Consider the following 19,625-nt stretch of genomic DNA (forward strand, 5'->3'; position numbering starts at 1 on the left):
AAAGGCTATGAAAAAAATAATAAGTCTGTGAATAAAATAGGGATGCATTTTTATGAAGTGTGAACATAGCCTTAAAGGAAATGTGTCATCAAAAAAGGACCCATTAACGGGTTATCCAGGACTAGAAAAACAGAGCTTATTTCTTTCAAAAGCAGCTCCATGTCTGTCTCCAGGTTGGGTGTGGTTTTACAACTTGGCTCCATTCACTTCGATGGAACCGATCTGCAGAACCACACCCAACCTGGAGACAGATGGGAAACAGTTTTTGAAAGAAATTAGCTCTGTTCTACTATTCCTGGATAACCCTTTTAAGTTTTTTTTTTATGTTAAACATATTGTTTTAGGAATTTTGGGTGTTTTTTTTCTAATTTTCTATTTTACTATCTATATAGTGAAACGATCCTGAAAAGTGTGGCCAACTAGGTCTTATATTAAAATAATTATCCCACTTTGTTATTTGAGCTACCTGCATTGCTCCCTCCTGAACTTCCTGGTCTGGGCAGTGGAGCGGAACATTCAAATTGCACAGCCCATTTACAGATAGTGTTAGAGTGATGCAGGGAGCTTTCTTGTGTGTGCGCTCTCCTCCTCCTATAGCTTCTGTGTTTGACAAACGCATCACAGATGGCTCCAAGTACAGTACACAAGCCATAGAGATGTCTGTGAGCCGCCTCTCACGTGCCGAAGATGGCCAGGCAAGGGAACACAGTCCCGAGGTCCTAACCACCTGGCCCTTGCTGCTATGCAGTGGACGTCAGCAGCCCAGCCATTTGCTTCAAAAGCAGAGCAATGGCCAGTATCCTAGGCAGTGAGCTATAAACAGATGCAACAGAGGATGGACCTTCACTGGGTTGCAATACATCACATGTATGTGTAATGACATTCGATTGCTAATAAAGGTATTTTCAATCAAAAAGTTGCAACAGAGGATAGCCACGATGAAAAAAAGGAGGCAAAATTGCTTACTTTTGCATTATATACAGTATAAAATACAGTAAATGGTGATGTAAAAATCCCTTTAAGATGAGGATTCCTGTTTTGTGTGCGATGATGAAGCTTCTGAAAAGTGATTTTTATAGTATTACTATGAAAGGTGACACCAGTAGATAGAGAGCACAAAATATGATGCCTATAGCTCATCCTCCCCTCCATGTGGAATGACATCTGAAAAGATCACAGAGCATGCCCAGAAACCTTTCCCTTTAATATTAATTGGAAAGCTCAAGTCTATTGTGTCTATGTCCATGGGGATTTCTCTCTGTAACGCAGATCTCTAAATGCCATTAAAAACAGATCATGTAAGATGCCTTTCCCCATTATAATATACAAACATGAAAAATTGCAATTAGAAAATAGGAAGATATTATAAAAAAGAACATATTTCAGTGTAAAAAAGCATAGTCATTAGTCAATTTGGTCCATTAGGTGAGTGGACTCGTTGCAGCTACGCCACAGTATACTTCACCATGCTTCTCTAATGCTATGCCAATTTATGCCACAGACATAGAGCACTTTTCTTATGTGAAAAAACATTTTGCTTGTTACTCAACTATTAAAATCTATTTCTTCTAGATGAAAAACGCTTTGCTCGAAATCCTAAGCTCACAGTGTGCGGATGCATTAGCTAAACAGAAGGAAAGTTTATCGGTCAAGTATTTCAGGAATTATGAAACAGATTTCACCGAGTGGGTATGATAAAATCTATTTTTTTTTATATTTCTCTTTTTCACTAAGAAGTGGGATAACAATGTAAATGACCAATTTTTCCCCTTCTTTGTTCTGCTTTCTATGATGACTCCCGTATTTACCATAATGCACTATATTAAATGTTCTGAGGAGCAGATACCCTTCATGTAATGAGACAACCCCTTTATCTGCAATACTAGCCACAACAACTTTCAAAAAATTTTCCACACCTTACAAGAGCCACATCAATTACATTTCTTTTTTTTTTTTTATCTGAATTTTTAAATGGGACCATTTGGTGTATTATATAATGTGCTGAAATACTCTCATAGGGATGCGTGAACTTTACTTTGCAAGTCAGTAGAGTTTTGGCAATACCAAATTTATATAGGCAATTAATTTTTTTGTGGCCATATTGGTGATTTTGCGGTAACATTTTGATCCTTTTTATTCCATTCTCAAGGTAGCAAGGGGACCAAAAACATTTCTTTCGGATGTTCATTAAAGGGATATTCCGGTGTCATGATTAAATGTGTCATTATATTTATATAAGCCTACAGGACATGGAGTCACTGTGTATATAGTTGCCATATACACAAAACCTGTTCTTTAAAAAAAAAAAAAAAACACTTGGAGCTTATTGACCCCTGCTCTAGTCTTTACATCTCTCGCCCAATACCTATTCATTCTCTCAACAGTCTGTCAGGGGCACTGTGACCAGTGAGACTGAAGCATTCTGTGGACGATATTCCTTGAAGAATCCAAACGCACTCTATTATTATAATGAACTGAAGCCAGGAACTTCATCAACGTATGGTTATATCTCACTGTCTATATATAGCCAGGTAGGATTGTGTTTCTCTGGTTTATTTCACATTTATTTTAGTTGGTCCAGTATGAACAAATATTATTAAGGGTGAATTTCTTGCTCCAAAATATGTGGATTTCAGATATTTGGGGTGAATCTTGCTGTCTCTATATATAATAGAATAGTAAAGAGGTACTCCAGGGATAGGGGATAAGTGTCTGATTTTTGGGGGGATGGGTTAGAATGGTAGCAATGCTTTAAAAAGGTTATATGAAGGAGCTGAAACATTGTTTGTGGCAATTCTGTATGTTGAGACACCTAGTATAATAAGGATGAATATTATCACCATACATATTACTATCATACTGCTACTGACCAAATTCTGTATACTGAGATTAATATTGCCAATAATATCAGTGTACAAGTAGGAATATTATCACCATACATATTACCAGCATACTGTTACTGACCAAATCCTGTGTACTGAGCAATATTACAAATAATACCAGTATACAAGAAGGAATTTTATCACCATACATATTACCATCATACTGTTACTGATCAAATCCTGTATACAGAGACAAATATCATCAATAATGCCAGTATGTAAGGGACAATTAATACCACCACACCATGACCACTACCACCACAGAATGACTAATACACCCATACTGCTACTGATTTAAATCCACTATGCAAAGACCAAGATCACCACATACAGTAGTGCCCATATACAGGTAGACACCAATATTACACAGGCAGTGCAGACCATATAAGTGCTTACAGTTACATCCAGAGAATCAAAGGTGACGTCTTCTCCAAGTAAATCACAGGTGATGTCTTCTTTGATCAGAGACATTCACTTTTACTTTTCTTCTCCATCTGTCCTGGACATCATGAAGATTTTTTCTGGCCAAGACTTGTCGCTGCAAAATCTGCCAGACACTAGTGATGAGTGGCAGGGTCCATATTCGAATTAGCGATATTTTGCGAATATATGGATGAATATTCGCCCTATGTAAGCGGAATTCACATATTCGCTATGTTCCTTCGCTTTTTTTTCATGCGAAAATTTGGAATGAAATTTGCATAGTGTGCATGCGCGATTATATCTCACCTAAAAGAAGGGATCGATCAGTGTCTAGTCTGGAAGTGCCGATATTCGCATAAAAATTAACTTAAATATTCGCATAAATTCTCATAGATTTGCATTAAAAACACGAATATTCTTCATTATGTATATATCGCTATATTCTAAATATTCGTTAAATCACGAAGTGCCCATATTCGCTGTAAAAATTAGCATTTTGAATATTCGTGCTCAACACTACTAGACACATATTTTAGGCTCCAGAAATCAGCCTACTGGTATTCCGGTAGGCCAGTCTGGCCCTGCCAGCAAATGATGGCCTGCTTATCCAACTGTCTCTAGAGGGACGAGTTGCTGGGCCCTGTACAGGAGATCGCAGGGGATCCCAATGGTCAGACCCCCCGCCATCAGATACTTATTCCCTATCCTGAGGATAGAGAATACGTTGATTTCCCCCAAAGTACCCCTTTTAAGAGATTGTGTTTAGCAATAGTTACCAGCATTTTCCTATTTAGTTCGATCAGTTCTTTTTTTTTTCTCTTCAAGTACAAGTTCTATAATTAAATAATAAATATGTTTCTGCCTGCAGCTTACTGCCTAGTGTTTATACATTCAACTCATTTATCAACTGGTGTATTCAACTCTGATTGCTGCAGCCTCTTCAGTGTACTTGCAAACACCATACTATATGCAGTTGTTGTACAAAGTATTGCGGCATGGTCCCATTCAGCCGTTGGGGCTTCTTTAAAGGACTATGTGGTATGGCGTGGTGTGAGGTGCAGGGCAGATTTTGTTACCCTAGGGGAAGATGATATTAACCCCTTGTGTTAGTGACACCAGGGCATGGTTCAGCCTTAACCACCTGAAGGAATACCGCTGGATCCTGGGCTAGGCACAGGGGCAAAGAAGACACTGATGCCAAGTTACAGATAATGGTAGCTTTACTGAGGGTAGACAGTTGTTACAGTCTATGCAGTACAGCTGGGGCCCAAGGAGGTGACCAGTGACACAGAGACATCGCCGGCTTGCTGGGCCTTGTAGTTGGATGGAGAATTTAGTGCAGGCCATGCTGGGTGGACAGATGACTTGACTTGACTGACTTGTGACTGACAGGACGGTGACTTTATCTTACCTGCACTTGACTTGTGGCTGCAGGACCTGACTTGAGGTCTCCACTACTCTGGACACACATCTAGGCACGACTTGACTGGACCTCAGCAGGAAGCAAGAGAGAGAAGCTAGCTCCACCCAGGGCTTATATCGGGGAGACTAGCAGGGAGCCCATAGGTCACCTTTTGGGTCAGTTGGTCACTGGTACCTCCTGGGCAACAATCACATGGTACATTTTATTAAAGGCATAACACATCTTTTAATATACACCATATATACAAATGGGGAAACAACTATAGGGGGCCCTGGGGACACTGAGGGACACTGCCTAACAGGGCAGGAAAGGTACGGGGCAGCACCATCCAGTACTGGGGCACCACAACTAAATGGCAGGGGTGCTGAGAATTGTACCTCCACAGTTGATAACTTATCCTGCGGTGATAGACAGTTTATTTTTTTTAGACTTGCCTAATAATAAAAAGCAATACTTACCTACCCAATCTCTCATCATTGCTTTCAATGGTTCCCATGTCCCCACTGCTCACCATTTCCTGATCCCCGTCTCTAGATGAGGATCAAGAAGATGTGCAAGAAATATCTTTGTAGCCAATCAGTGGGTCACTGCTATGACACAAGACTGGCTGAGTCAAGTCATTTGGTGTGTCAAGAGAGGATCAGGAAGTGCTAATGAGCAGGGACACGGGCACCATTGGAATGGCAGTTGTGGGTAAAAGAGAGTATCCTTTTTTGATTAATACCAATGGACAACTCTTTAAAGGGGTACTCCTGTGGAAAACTTTTTTTTTTTTTTTAAATCAACTGGTGCCAGAAAGTTAAACAGATTTGTAAATTACTGCTATTAAAAAAAATCTTAATCCTTACAGTACTTTTTAGGGGCTATAAACCACAGAAGAAATGCTTTACTTTTTAGATTTTTCTGATGTCATTACCACAGTTCTCTCTTCTGACCTCTGCTGTCCATTTTAGGAACTGTCCAGAGCAGCACATGTTTGCTATGGGGATTTTCTCCTGCTCTGGACAGTTCCTAAAATGGACAGCAGAGGTCAGCAGAGAGCACTGTGGTCATGATATCAGAGAAATCTGAAAAGTAAAGTATTTCCTCTGTAGTATAAAGCCCCTAAAAAGTACTGGAAGGATTAAGATTTTTTTTAATAGAAGTAATTAACAAATCTGTTTAACTTTCTGGCACCAGATGATCAAAAAATAAGTTTTCCATTGGAGTACCCCTTTAAGAAGTTTTTTTTTTTTTAAATGTCTCAGAATGGGAAATCACATCATGAGAAAGTCACACACCCTACAGATTCCCCATTGCTCCCGTTCCAATGCTTCCCGGGTTGTTCCTCTCAACAAAGACATTTGACTACCGCAGCCAATCACTATTGCAGCTACTGACTTGCTGCAGTGGTCAGATATCAACATTGAGAGAAACCAGGAAGAATAGACCAGCTGGGCACTCATAAAGTAATGGAAGTGCCAGTGAATTGCTGAGGCGGAGTATGGCTTCTTTTATTATTTCACCCCCATTCTTTCACCCCATAATTTCAATGAAAGGGTCTGACAACATGATAACATTATGTTAAAAGGTGAAAATTAACCATAAATGGTCAGATTACCAAAGGGTTCTCTCTATTGCTAGTAGATGATTTATCATTTTGCACAGCTAGATCTTTCTCTTGTATATTTGATTTTGTGTTCTTTTTAGCTTTGCTTTGCCTACAAAGGATATCTCTCAAAAGCAATCAATCTGGATTTTCAATATGAAGACAACAAAAAACCAAAGACCACCTTAAGCATAAGTGATAATTTTAGCTATGACTTTGCTCAGGGAAACAGGTATGATTTTCTTCTTGTATGATTTATTGTTTTAAGTAAAAATAAAAAATAAAAAGAAGATATAAAAGAGGGATATTTATCAAAACCTGTGTAGAGTAAAAGTTGACCAGTTGTTCATAGCAACAAATCAGATAGTGTCTTTATTTTTATGCTCCAATATCCCCTGTGCATGCTTTGATAAATATCCCCCGAAGTGTGCTCTAAGCAGTTTTCTCCTTCCCTTAAAATGAACCTTAACCCCTTAACGACCATGGAAGTGTATACACGTCCAAGCAGGATGAACGTTCCGGCACCAGGACGTGTATACTCGTCCATGGTTCTCGTGGGTGCTGCCCAGTGCACCCACGAGATCGTGGTAGGGACTCGGCTGTAACACACAGCCGGGACCCTGCCGCAGTTTAACCCTTACAGCCGCGGTCGGAAGTGACCGCGGGCTGTAAGTGTTATGACAGAGGGAGGGAGCTCCCTCTGTCCCCCCTGCAGCACCCCGCAGCGCGATTGCGGGGTGCTGTGTGTAATCCCCGGTGGGCAGGAACCTGCCGCACTGCCGGGACCGAAGAAAACTTTGGTCCCGGCAGTTTAACCCTTACAGCCGCGGTCGGAAGCGACCGCGAGCTGTAAGGAGTTTTGACAGAAGGAGGGGGCTCCCTCTGTCTCTCTCCTGTAGCACCCCGCAACGATCGCGGGGTGCTGCTGCTTATCTGGGCAGCTGGAGGTCTTTACTAGGACCCCCAGGTCTGCCCTGGATATTGCTTGCCAGTACGTGCCAGAGGCACGTCCTGATATGCTGCCTGCTAGTGTAAAACTAGCAGGCAGCATATATCTGCAATGCTTTGGAATACTAAGTATTCCAAAGCATTAAAAAAGTGAATAAAATATAAAATAAATAAAAGTGTATAAAAACAATAAGTATAAAAAAAAGTGTAAAAAAATAAAAAAAGTGTAAAAAAAAAAGTTAAAAAAAGTTTAAAAAAAATAATTAAAAAAAATTTAATTAAATACATATAATTAAAAATGTATAATGTGTGGTATAACACGGCGCACATCCGCAGCATATTACATGCTGCAGATGCCCGCCAACAGTCACATTAATGAGCTCCATGCTGCGGCTTGGTTGCTTTGTGTGTCCACTAATAGCGGCGGATTTTCTGTCGGCAGTCATGAGCGGACACACTGAGCTACCCAGCCATAGCAGTGATCTTGCCCTTGTGACTGCTGGGAGGCATCTGCAGTGTGAAATATGCTGCAGATGCGCTCTATGTGACCCTACACTGCGTCCCGTTCATTCTGCGTTTCCACAGTGTTAGAGGTATCATGTCAAAAAGAGTGATGCTGACGTATACTGTAGCAGCTCCATTTATTTCTGAATGAGACTGCTACAGTATACATTGGCATCCCTTTTTTGACATGACAACAGACACCTATACTGCAGAAACGCAGTATGAATGGGGACTATTCATATGATGATGCCCTGAAAGCCAAATGGCACTCCTCTCCTTCTGGGTCCTACCACGCCGCCAAGGAACCAATATGGCCTAAGCAGGTTGGTATTTCCAAACACGGGCCGAGCAGCTTAATAAAATATAGGGTACATTTCTTGCAATATCAGAAGTGATGTACAAATAATATGCCCCACAAATGATGCATTTGTGAAAAAATGCTAATTTCAAATTTTTAACACTGACATTGTAATAATTCCTGCCCAAAAACTATGGTGTTAAAATACTCATTGAACCCCCTAGCAAACCTTGAGGGGTCTAGTTTTTAAAATGGGGTCATTTGGGGGGGTGGTGTTCCTATGTTCTACTACCTTCAAACTTCTGCAAACCTTACATAGCATTTCAAGCTAAATTGTTAGGTTTCTAATTAATTTAAAATGTTAATTAAAAACAAAAAAATGCTGTCAAAATAAAGTAGACATCCAAAAGTATAAGTTTCATAAACTATTTGATCAGTATGTATAAATATATCCAACCTATTAGTGTTAAAATAGCAAAAAATCAATTTTTTTTTTAAAAATGTCAAGATTTTTTGCATTGTAAAAAAAAAAATACAAATGATATCGGCTTACTTTTAGTATGTACATGAAGGACAACTTGTGACAAAAAAACTATGTCAGAATTATCGTGATTGGCAAAACGTTACCAGAGTTATTCTCTAATAAAGACAGACATCCCGATTTGAAAAAACAGGCCTGGTCTTTCAGGGGCATACAGGTTTATTTGCGCTGGTCCTTAAGGGGTTAAAGGGATTATCCTGAATTAGAAAAATAGAGCTGATTTTTTTCAAAAAACAGCACCACCACAGTCCTCAAGTTGTGTGTGGTATTAAAGGGGTACTCAGGTGGAAAACTTTTATTTTTTTATGAACTGGTGCCAGAAAGTTAAACAGATTTGTAAATTACTTCTATTAAAAAATCTTAATCCTTTTAGTACTTTTTAGCAGCTGTATGCTACAGAGAAAATTCTTTACTTTATGAATTTCTTTTTTGTGTTGTCCACAGTGCTCTCTGCTGACACCTCTGTCCGTGTCAGGAACTGTCCAGAGCAGCATAGGTTTGCTATGGGGATTTTCTCCTGCTCTGGACAGTTCCTGATACAGGCATCAGGTGTCAGCAGAGAGCACTGTGGACAACACAAAAAATAAAAAATAAATAAATAAAATTTTTCCTCTGTAGCAAACAGTTGCTAAAAAGTACTGAAAGGATTAAGATTTTTTAAAATAAGTAATTTACAAATCTGTTTAACTTTCTGGCACCAGTTCACAAAAAAAAGGTTTTCCGCCGGAGTACCCATTTAAGGCTCCATTGAAGTGAATGGAGCTAACTTGTAATACCACACACAGCCTGAGGACATACAAGCAATAGCGCATTTGGTAGTATAAAATCCCTTCTTCAGATTGCAAATTTCTTATAAAAAAAAAAAAAAAAAAACATTACAATTTAATAATTTCCTGGACAATTTTCTTTAGCAACACCATCTCCATTGTTTTTTTTCCACATTTCCTCATTGCTAAGTTTCTGTTCAAAAAGTTTTGAGACTTTCACTCAGTCCATAGCCAAGCAGAAACTAAGGGACACAGGCGAGCACATCTATCCCTTCATTCTAGTGATTGGTGGGGGTCTCAGCAGTCGGACCCCACCTAGACCATTGCATAGCAAAGCAGATCACGGCAATCAGAGGCAGAATGAAACAGACTCCCTTATCACAATCGTCCATGATTCACTATGAAACACCATATTGATGTATCCTTAGTACTGTTCTATATACAGTGTAACATCTCTTATTTTTCAGCTGGACATATACCTGTATAGATTTGCTGGAACTTGTGAAAACCAAATACTCGGGCAGAAATTTCAATGTGCTGAATATTAACCTAATGCCAAGCCAAGATTTGTATATAGACGTCCTGTACATCGGGCAGACACAAACTGTAGATGATACCAATGGTGAGTCACTGTAAAAGTGAAATCATGACTGCTATAATCTACCCTGAGGGAAATTGTATTGCTTACAGGGTTTGTCCCATCACTGCATAAACATGTGATAGAGGGGCATCCAATATCAGGGCAAAGCCAAGCTGTGTCATTCAGCCGCTATATGGTCTCCTCATGCTTCCGCCCCCTCCAGGCTGTGTCACTGTACCGCCATGTGGTCTCCTCATGCTGCTGGCACATTAAATAAAACTTTTTATATTCATCTATTTGAAATCTTCAATTTAAATGTTATAAAATATCTTTAATATTTTCAATTGTGAGGCCCTATAGTCTCATCAGGCTGTTGCCACCTCCAGGCTGTGTCGTTCAGCCACTATATGGTCTCCTCATGCTTCCGCCCCCTCCAGGCTGTGTCAGTGTACCGCCTTGTGGTCTCCTCATGCTGTTGGCACATTAAATAACACTTTTTATATTCATCTATTTGAAATCTTCAATTTAAATGTTATAAAATATATTTAATATTTTCAATTGTGAGGGCCTATGGTCTCGTCAGGCTGTTGCCACCTCCAGGCTGGGTCATTTAGCCACTATATGGTCTCCTCATGCTGCCGCCCCCTCCACGCTGTGTCATTCAGCAACTATATGGTCTCCTCATGCTGCCACCCCCTCCACGCTGTGTCATTCAGCCACTATATGGTCTCCTCATACTGATGCCACCACCAGGCTCTGTCATTGTGATGCTCTGCGACAGAGATTCTAATATTGATGCCTGTAATCTGCATGTTATACTGAATAACAGTATTATTTCACTAACCCACCACACACCCTATGCGTGTTACAGCAAGGCAAAGTGTTCTACACCCCTATTTAGGCTCTCTGTAGGCCAGAAATAGCCATTTTTAATAGAGATTCGCCGTGAATAAATTCGGACCAAACCACATTTTTTTAGAAGATTCGGCGAATCGGTCGATTAAAATTTTTAATAATTCGCTCATCTCTATAAATAATGATAAAAATAATAATAAACTATTTATAAATAAACTATTTTAGAAAACAAAAACCAAATAGAACAGTAATGTGCAACTGAAGTTAATTAATGGCGGGGATATTACAATGTTTGGAATATTTCTGCATATTTTTAATGATATCTGAGATCAAAGGGGGAAGTTCTAGTTGTAGAGTTGCAAGCATGGGTATATCAGTTTCATGACTAGGTATGAGATAGGTAGATGTTGTTAATTTAGATTTTACTCTTGTTTTAAGATGTGCAAATAGTTGAAATAAATATGGATTGGTACACTCAATGACAAAAAAGGCACTCAGATAGAAAGGTTGGATTGCTGCAAAACTCGACATGCAGTTATGTATCAGGAAGATATATAAATTATTGCAGGTATGGCCTGATTAAACACTGGGTCTTGTGACATGAGAGAGTAAAAGTGCTTCCTCAACTGCCCTGTAAGAAGGCTCTCAGAAGCTACTTTTGGTTAGTGTACCTCTTTGTAAGAGATCGTTGACTGGTAAACATTGCTGTAAAACATACTTGAAGACATTTTGCATGGTTGACAGCCTTTGAGTATGGACGCATCAAAGGACTGATAGAAGCAGAATGGTCATTTTAATTTACTACCCAACATCTAGACCATTTTGACAAAGCTGTTAGGAGGTATTGGGAGCACTTTTTATGTGAGGTCACCCATACACAACGAACAGGCTCTGCATGGCCCGGACAGACTACTGGTGGAGGGGATTGTTTGACCCTCCAATAAGCATGAGAAACTATCAGTTTTTTTTACCACCATTTAGACACAGGTGGCACCTTCAGTACACCCCCTTGTCTCTACCGGGACCATTTCCAGGCACTTAGCAGAAGGAAATGTGATGTCATAGCGTCCATTTTATGGCCTGACATTTACTCTAAACCACCTCTACCTTGGTTTACAGTGGTCCACACAAGAAATATGTAGTACTACAGACTGGAACCGTTATATCTTTAGTGACAAACCCAGTTTCTGTTTGAGATACAGGAAGTATGGAGGCCTTGTGGCACTTCAATCCTGCCTTTGCTGTGACGTGACATAGTACCGCAACTGCTGATGTGAGGATCTAGGGAGCCATCGCATTCGACAGGGAAACCCTTTTCGCTCATTAGATTTATGACTCATTACATAAGACAGTGGTGAGCCTGTTCTGAAGGAAACCACTGTGACTGAGAATGGCTTTCTGTTGTCTTATCTAAATAAGTAAAACATCTAATGAGCAGTAATATGATCTCCCCCTCCCCTTCACATCACTGCTCTTGCCCTGAGCAGACAGGAGGGAAGGGGGAGCAAGGATAGAGCAAATCACATTATATTAGCAGGTTGCTTTAGAATTCTTTTGTGACACTATACACAGGTTGTACCTTTCGTCAGACAACCCATTTAAAAGACAATTGAGTCAAAAAGGATATTACCAATTCCTAATATTTTTTTCTGTGTAGTGTAATGAGACTCAAAACTGCTAGCTTCTCTCCCCAACCAGCTCATTGTTGTGGCCCTCAATAGATTGTACAATCTGGAACCCCCCCCCCCCCATAATGTTAATCATTACCAATAATTGTTCAATCTATAGCACTTAGCTTTTCAGTGCAGTTGTTTTATGTATTTTGTGGTCTATTGCTGATTACATAGTTGTTTATAAACCAAGTTATTATAACAATTAATATAACAATTGTTTTTCTTTCCTTGTATGACCATTGTCTGTCACTGTTATATATTGTAGTAAATAGGAGGAGACCTGCTTTGTCGGAAAATGGAGTCTTCATCCAGGATGTCAGTGTGAGCAATTCAGTGGTCGCCTCTAAAAGCCAGTATACCATTACTATAACCCCATATAACTGTGGGTACAATTTTCCACTTTTTGCTGCTGCATTTGTAGAGGTAGGTAATGGGATGTGTATGATGTTTTTGTGCTGCGAGGAGCATAAGGGATATTATATAAAACCCTACCACTGTTTCTTTAGTAAAATGATGTAAAGATATGAGGACGAACACATCACACCTGATTCCTATTAGGTGCAGAATTTACATCTACATCATTAAATATAACAATATCCACTATTACTTGCCTTGAGTACCGTAGTTATATTGGTGTATATACATGTAGACATTAACGCATATAGTGATTTGGATACACACAGCCTCCATGACAACACTGCACCTTACATAGAGTAGAATGGAATATGTTATTAACAGAATTTGTCAGTAATTCAGCCTCAGGCTTCAGGTCTGTAATATCAAGTAATCTTATCTCAGTGTAGAAGTTGAATATTTAACCTCTTAGTTACAACCTAATTTATAGCTTGAGGGCAGGGTCACAGCATAAAATATGATGCAGATGCGCTGCAGTCACAAGAGGGACTGCAGAACAATCTCCCGGCTGCAGCTCTGTAGCTCTGTGTGTCCGCTCATAGTGGCGGATTTTCCACTTAAATGTGCCACTATGAGCGGATGTACAGAGTTACCCAGTAGTAGCTGGGATCATGCTCTGCAGTCCCTCTGTGACTCCCTTTGGTGCATCCACAGCATGATATATGCTGCAGATGCGTTAGTGTGGCTCTCTGGCGCTAATACATCTTATCCCCTTTCCAAAGGATAGGGCATAAGATGTCTGGTCGCAGGGGACTCCCGCAATCTGTCATTGCGCACCCACCTTTGTGAGCTCTATGCAGCGCTGGAGGCTCCAAATGTGTAGTTTGACGACCACAGGGCCGGAGTATTGTGACATCACGACTCCGCCCCTGTGTGACGACCATAGACTTGCATCGAGGGGGCGGGGCGTGACATCACACGGGGGCAAAGTCGTGACATTACGATAATCTGGCCCCGTGGTCGTCACACTACACATTTGGAGCCTCCAGTGGGTGCACAATGACAGATTGCACGGGTCCCCAGTGGAAGGACCCCCACGACCAGACATCTCACCCCTTATCATTTGGATAGGGGATAAGATGTATTATGGTCGGAGTACCCCTTTAAGGGTTTTTTTGAGATGAGAATATTAATAGTTGGCTGGAGGGGCCAACTTCCGGCACCCCTGAAGATCAGATGTTTGAGGGGGCTGGGTTTACTTAGGTGAACGCAGCATTTTTGTTACGCCTAGCGCTCCGGGTCCCCGCTCCTCCCCGGAGCGCTCACGGCGTCTCTCTCCCCGCAGCGCTCTCCGGGTCCCGCTGACCGGGAGCGCTGCACTGTCATGGCCGTCGGGGATGCGATTCGCACAGCGGGACGCGCCCGCTCGCGAATCGCATCCCAGGTCACTTACCCGTCCCGGTCCCCTGCTGTCATGTGCTGGCGCGCGCGGCTCCGCTCTCTAGGGCGCGCGCGTGCCAGCTCTCTGAGACTTAAAGGGCCAGTGCACCAATGATTGGTGCCTGGCCCAATTAGCTTAATTGGCTCCCACCTGCTCCCAGACTTTATCTGATCACTGCCCCTGCACTCCCCTGCCGGATCTTGTTGCCTTGTGCCAGTGAAAGCGTTTAGTGTCTCCAAAGCCTGTGTTACCTGAACCCTTGCTATCCATCTTGACTACGAACCTTGCCGCCTGCCCCCGACCTTCTGCTACGTCTGACCTTGCCTCTGCCTAGTCCTTCTGTCCCACGCCTTCTCAGCAGTCAGCGAGGTAGAGCCGTTGCTAGTGGATACGACCTGGTTGCTACTGCCGCAGCAAGACCATCCTGCTTTGCGGCGGGCTCTGGTGAACACCAGTAGCCTCTTAGAACCGGTCCACTAGCACGGTCCACGCCAATCCCTCACTGACACACAGGATCCACTACCTGGAAGCCGAATCGTGACAATTTTCATCTTTGCTTGCATTGATCAATACCCCTGCAGGATATACACTTAGCTGTTCTGTAGTAAATTGCAGCTTTGTCTACATGCAGCTTTTGTGCTCGTGTGCACTACCATATTACAGCTCTGTAGGCATCATACCGGAGCATATAGAGTGTCTAGGACTCTGTGATCAAGAGCAACAGGGTCTCTGTCTGCCTCTATACTGCCATCTATGCACATGTCTTTGTATGAGGGTTTTCACGAACATCAAATTATCATAATTTTTTTTTTAAACAACAGTGGCCTTCATTTACTAAGGTAATACAGATTTTGTCGGGTTAATCTTAGTTATTTTGGTGCATAGTGTCTGTGACATGTCGCCGCCAGTGTGCGCAGGATAATCTGACAACCTCGACATTGCATTGTGAAAAGCTGAAAAGGGGGCGTGAACGATTGGGACAGGGGTGTGGACAGTCAGTAAATGGGTGTAAAAGGGGCGTGGTTTCACAACCTGACCTATTTACTATTGTACATTTCACACTAGTAAAACCCAACACTCTTAGGTAAATGAGGGTCAGTATGTACAATATGAAACAACAAAGTATAGAAGACCGTAAAAGAAGAAGGGAGTTAGGAAAGAAGGGCATACGGGGGGGAATCACAGGGCAAAATCTTTATTGAGTGAAAAAACACACAAGAAAGAGTAAGAAGGAATGGGGTGTTAATCTTCTGTCTCCTCGGTGTACGGACGGTCCCTGATGGAATAGTTCCTGAGCAGCAGTCCTGGATAGAAATCCTCTTCAAGCTTATAATAGAGTATTACAACAGGTAGTTTTCCCTTAAAGTCAGTGTTTCTCTCCAACCAGGAGTTTTAAAGGGGTACTCCAGTGGGAAACAATGTTTTTTTTTTTATCAAATGATGCCACCAAATTAAACAGATTTGTAAATGACTTCCATTTAAAAATCTTCATCCTTCTAGTACTTATCTGTTGCTGTATGCTTCACAGGAAACTCTTTTCTTTTTTAATTTATTTTCTCTCTGGCCACAGTGCTCTCTGCTGACACCTCTGTCTGTGTCAGGAACTGTCCAGAGTAGGAACAAATCCCCATAGCAAACCTCTCCTGCCCTGGACAGTTCCTGATATGGACAGAGGTGTCAGTAGAGAACACTGTGGTCAGACGGAAAAGAACTCCAGAATGAAATACAACTTCCTGTGGAGCATACAGCAGCTGTTAAGTACAGGAAGGATAAAGATTTTTAAATAAAGAACAATTGACAAATCTGTTTACCATTGTGCCACCAGTTAATTAAAAAAAAAAAATGTTTTCCACCGGTGTACCCCTTTAAAAACTTACTGGGAATGGGGGAGAAAACCTGTAGACAGCTGTTTAGGGGTGATTGCTCCTTGTCAGTATAAAGCAGGGTGCAAGCTTGGCTAGTGAGAGGCCTGTAGGTATAGGTCCAATGGGGTAAGCTTTCTTATTGAGGAGAGCGTCATAACAATGTGAGAACACTTAAAGGCAATTAATGCTCCACTGGGAAAGAAAGGATATGCAAAGCAGCTCTCTCGTGCCACCTTTTCCTTGTAGCTTTTCCTAAAAGTGACGTGATACAGTACCAAACCACAATGCAACTGAAAGGAAACCTGATTCCGTGCCTTCGCCCGAATGGTTTGACTGCTGGTAACTATCTGGTGCCAATTCTCATTAATGCTATTGCTTATATCTTTATGTTTTGTTTTCATAGAACATTCTCAACAATGCAAACTCAGCAATTTATTCAATACCTACTGCAACACAAAATGCACTGATCCAAATAAATCGTACCCAGACAGCATCAGCTCCAGTTGGAGGAACATTCAGTGTTCAAGCTTACAGAAGACAAATAAAAAGTATGGTGATATCTCATCTTACTTCTAGTGTGACTTGCCCATAGTGAGACCAATTTTTCAAAGCATTTTTCACAGCTTTAGGGCTGAGCACCATAATTAATAATCCCCTGTTCCACTATTTCTGATACATAGGGATGTTATAAATGAAAAGTCCTGTTAGGACATCACCTTAAAAGAGTACCTGTCACCAAATAAAACTTTTAATATAGTGTTCCTTGTGTAATTAGCAGACACTTTCCCATTCACATGCTTTAAAAATTATCAACATAAAGTCAATGTTCAAAATGTAATATAGAAAACGGACACTAGGTGGCTCTGTTCTGTTCCCTGCCATAATTAATACAGTGAGTTCGGTCTCTTCCCGGCCTGGTAGGAGACCGGACTCAGGAAGTGCTTCTCACTGCACTGAGCTTGATTGACAGCTGCACAGAAAGTGAAAGCTCCACTCGCTGAAATCTGCACGGACTTAAACATTCACAGAGCCTGAGGTCTTCTATTTATCTCAGTGCTGCAAGGTTGTGAGGGCGGAAGTAGTCCCCCAGCAAGCTTCAGTGATGTCATACCTGCTGGGAAAGGTATGATACAGAGCTTTTTAAAGCTCTGAAATAGTTTTTAAGGGCAGAAGGGGTGCTAGGATGCTAGGAGTAGTTGGAGAACATAGCCTGAGGTACTTGAGAACAGTTTATTTGGTGACAGGTACTCTATAAGGTCTGTAGTCACAGAGGTTTTCTGGGGACCCTAAAAACACATATTCCCATGTTGTGGATTATATTTACATAACCCCCTGTCTTGTTTCTGGAACCATTTACAGCTTCCCCATGCACATTTCTCCTCTGCCCATGGCTCCATTTTCTCTCAGCTCTTTCCTCCTGCACACCCTTTTAAAGGAAAACAGTCATCCTGTTCACCCACTCTAAACACAATACAGTGGGCTATAGTGTGGGTAAACAGGAGATCGATAAGGGTCACTGACTACAATACGTAACTTCGGTCCGGAGATATGTTCCTTTAACTAACTAACACTATACCCTACACTACTAAATGAAGGGAGGGGTCAGTGTTCTCTGAAAGTGTCAATATTCCAGAATATTTGCATATCTGCATCAACAACTCACACAGTAAATAATATTGGAGCATTCTTTGGAGTCTTGGACCACAAGCTGGAAGCAGTGCACATCATTGTTGTGATGTGTACAGTTAAGAAAAAAAAACAACGAATATTCCTCATTATGAATATATAGCGCTATATTCGAAATATTCTCGAAATCGTGAATTGCCGATATTTGCGGTAACATTTTTGAATATTCACGCTCAACACTACTGATGAGCTATGATAGAAGGGGTGACTTAGATGGATGTTAGAAAGGGGGCATGACTTGTCAGTATGACTTCTAAAAGGGGCATGATCTCCGTCTCTGGTCTGTCCATGAGGATGACAAAATGTTCATATTTTTTTGCTATCCAGGGTACCCCTTTAAGTAATAAGCTGATAGAGCCAGCCCTACATGGAACTTTGCACAATGCAGTGCCTTCTTTTGGTGGTCCTTCCTATATATATAGAATACTGTCATGCAGTGGACATACAACCATACCATACAGTGCCTAATAATAATCACCTTAGAGCAGTGGTTCTCAACCTTTTTCGCAACTGTACCCCCAAATGGTGAGAGTATGTCCGCGGGTAACCCTCGTGCGGAACTTACACGCAAAGAGTACCCGTGGACAAACTAAATCATAAAATTATATTTATATATATATATATATATATATATATATATATATATATATACACACATACATAAATACATACAATAACATCCCTCCCTCCCTCCCATACACTTAGGGAGAGATTTATCAAGACTTTGCCCAGTTGCCCATAGCAACCAATCAGCTTGTTTCTTTTATGTTTAAAGAGACCTCTGAAAAATGAAAGAGATCTGATTGGTTGCTATGGGCAACTGGACAATTTTCCTCTGCACAGTTTTTGATAAATCTCCCCCTTAGTTTTATTTATTTTTAACATTACCCGGCCTGTTCGGGTAAACAGCGCATCCCGTTCTCGGAGTCCGTTCCCGGTTGAACTGATGCGTGAGGTCCTCCTGCACTGTGCGGCACCTCCGCAGGGGACATCTCACGTCTGCCTGGCAACTACACAGCTCCCGTAAAGTAGCCGTGGCCGGGGCTGCGGCCGTGGTACTTTACAGAAAGCTGCCGCGGCCATTCCCCACTCTGCGCTGACAAATACTGGCCAATGCATGGCCGGTATTTATCAGCGCATCATCATACCCCAGCACAACCCGTGGTGTACCCCTAGGGGTACGCATACCACAAGTTGAGAACCCCTGCTTTAGAGTATGGACACCTAATTAATATATTCTGTATGGTGCCATTATGAGCTGTGTCACATACTAACTAATTGCAAACCACCATACCTTGCCTAACATTGGTTTACAATATGAAAGCCTGGGAGCAGCAGTAGAATTCCATGTCATTATAATATTGTTAAGTTATTATCAATAAGATTTGTGGTGATCAATAGCCTCAAATACCAGGCTTATTGTGACGACAACCCTTCAGGAGGGGAATTAATGTATCTGGTGCACACCCTTAAAGCTGGCTTTGATAAATGACGAAAACATTTTTGAACTATGATTTCTATAACCTGTCAGTCAATAATTTCCTTCTTTGCTTGATCTACAGATCTCCCTATAGACATCTCAGCCGCTGATCTGAAATACGCATTAGAGGGTATTCCAGAACTGGGCCAAGTTTCCATACCTTTTAGATATGGAGACTGCAGAGGATACACATGGCAAATAAAGTTCTTAACAGCTGCAGGATACCAGCCACTGCTACAGGTATAAAAGTTTCACCTTTCCAAGAAGTAAGAAGCTAAATGTGTACTCATGTATATACAAAAAAGGTCTAGTGGTAT

General features: G+C 41.3%; 1 protein-coding gene and 1 long non-coding RNA gene across 2 annotated transcripts in view; one reads left to right on the forward strand and one right to left on the reverse strand.

Moving 5' to 3' along the window:
• The window catches only part of LOC130274357 (fibrocystin-L-like), a 352,807-nt gene that overhangs the window by 173,533 nt on the left and 159,649 nt on the right, over positions 1 to 19,625 (forward strand). The window contains exons 21-27 of the mRNA XM_056522609.1: positions 1,573 to 1,689; positions 2,385 to 2,531; positions 6,418 to 6,548; positions 9,842 to 9,996; positions 12,748 to 12,905; positions 16,546 to 16,690; positions 19,391 to 19,548. Of these exons, the coding sequence (XP_056378584.1) occupies positions 1,573 to 1,689; positions 2,385 to 2,531; positions 6,418 to 6,548; positions 9,842 to 9,996; positions 12,748 to 12,905; positions 16,546 to 16,690; positions 19,391 to 19,548 (1,011 nt within the window). The remainder of the gene's footprint in view (positions 1 to 1,572; positions 1,690 to 2,384; positions 2,532 to 6,417; positions 6,549 to 9,841; positions 9,997 to 12,747; positions 12,906 to 16,545; positions 16,691 to 19,390; positions 19,549 to 19,625) is intronic.
• Positions 1 to 19,625, reverse strand: part of LOC130274358 (uncharacterized) — a 195,789-nt gene that overhangs the window by 10,038 nt on the left and 166,126 nt on the right. The window lies entirely within an intron of this gene.

Source organism: Hyla sarda, chromosome 5, assembly GCF_029499605.1.
Source record: "Hyla sarda isolate aHylSar1 chromosome 5, aHylSar1.hap1, whole genome shotgun sequence".
Lineage (NCBI taxonomy): Eukaryota > Metazoa > Chordata > Amphibia > Anura > Hylidae > Hyla > Hyla sarda.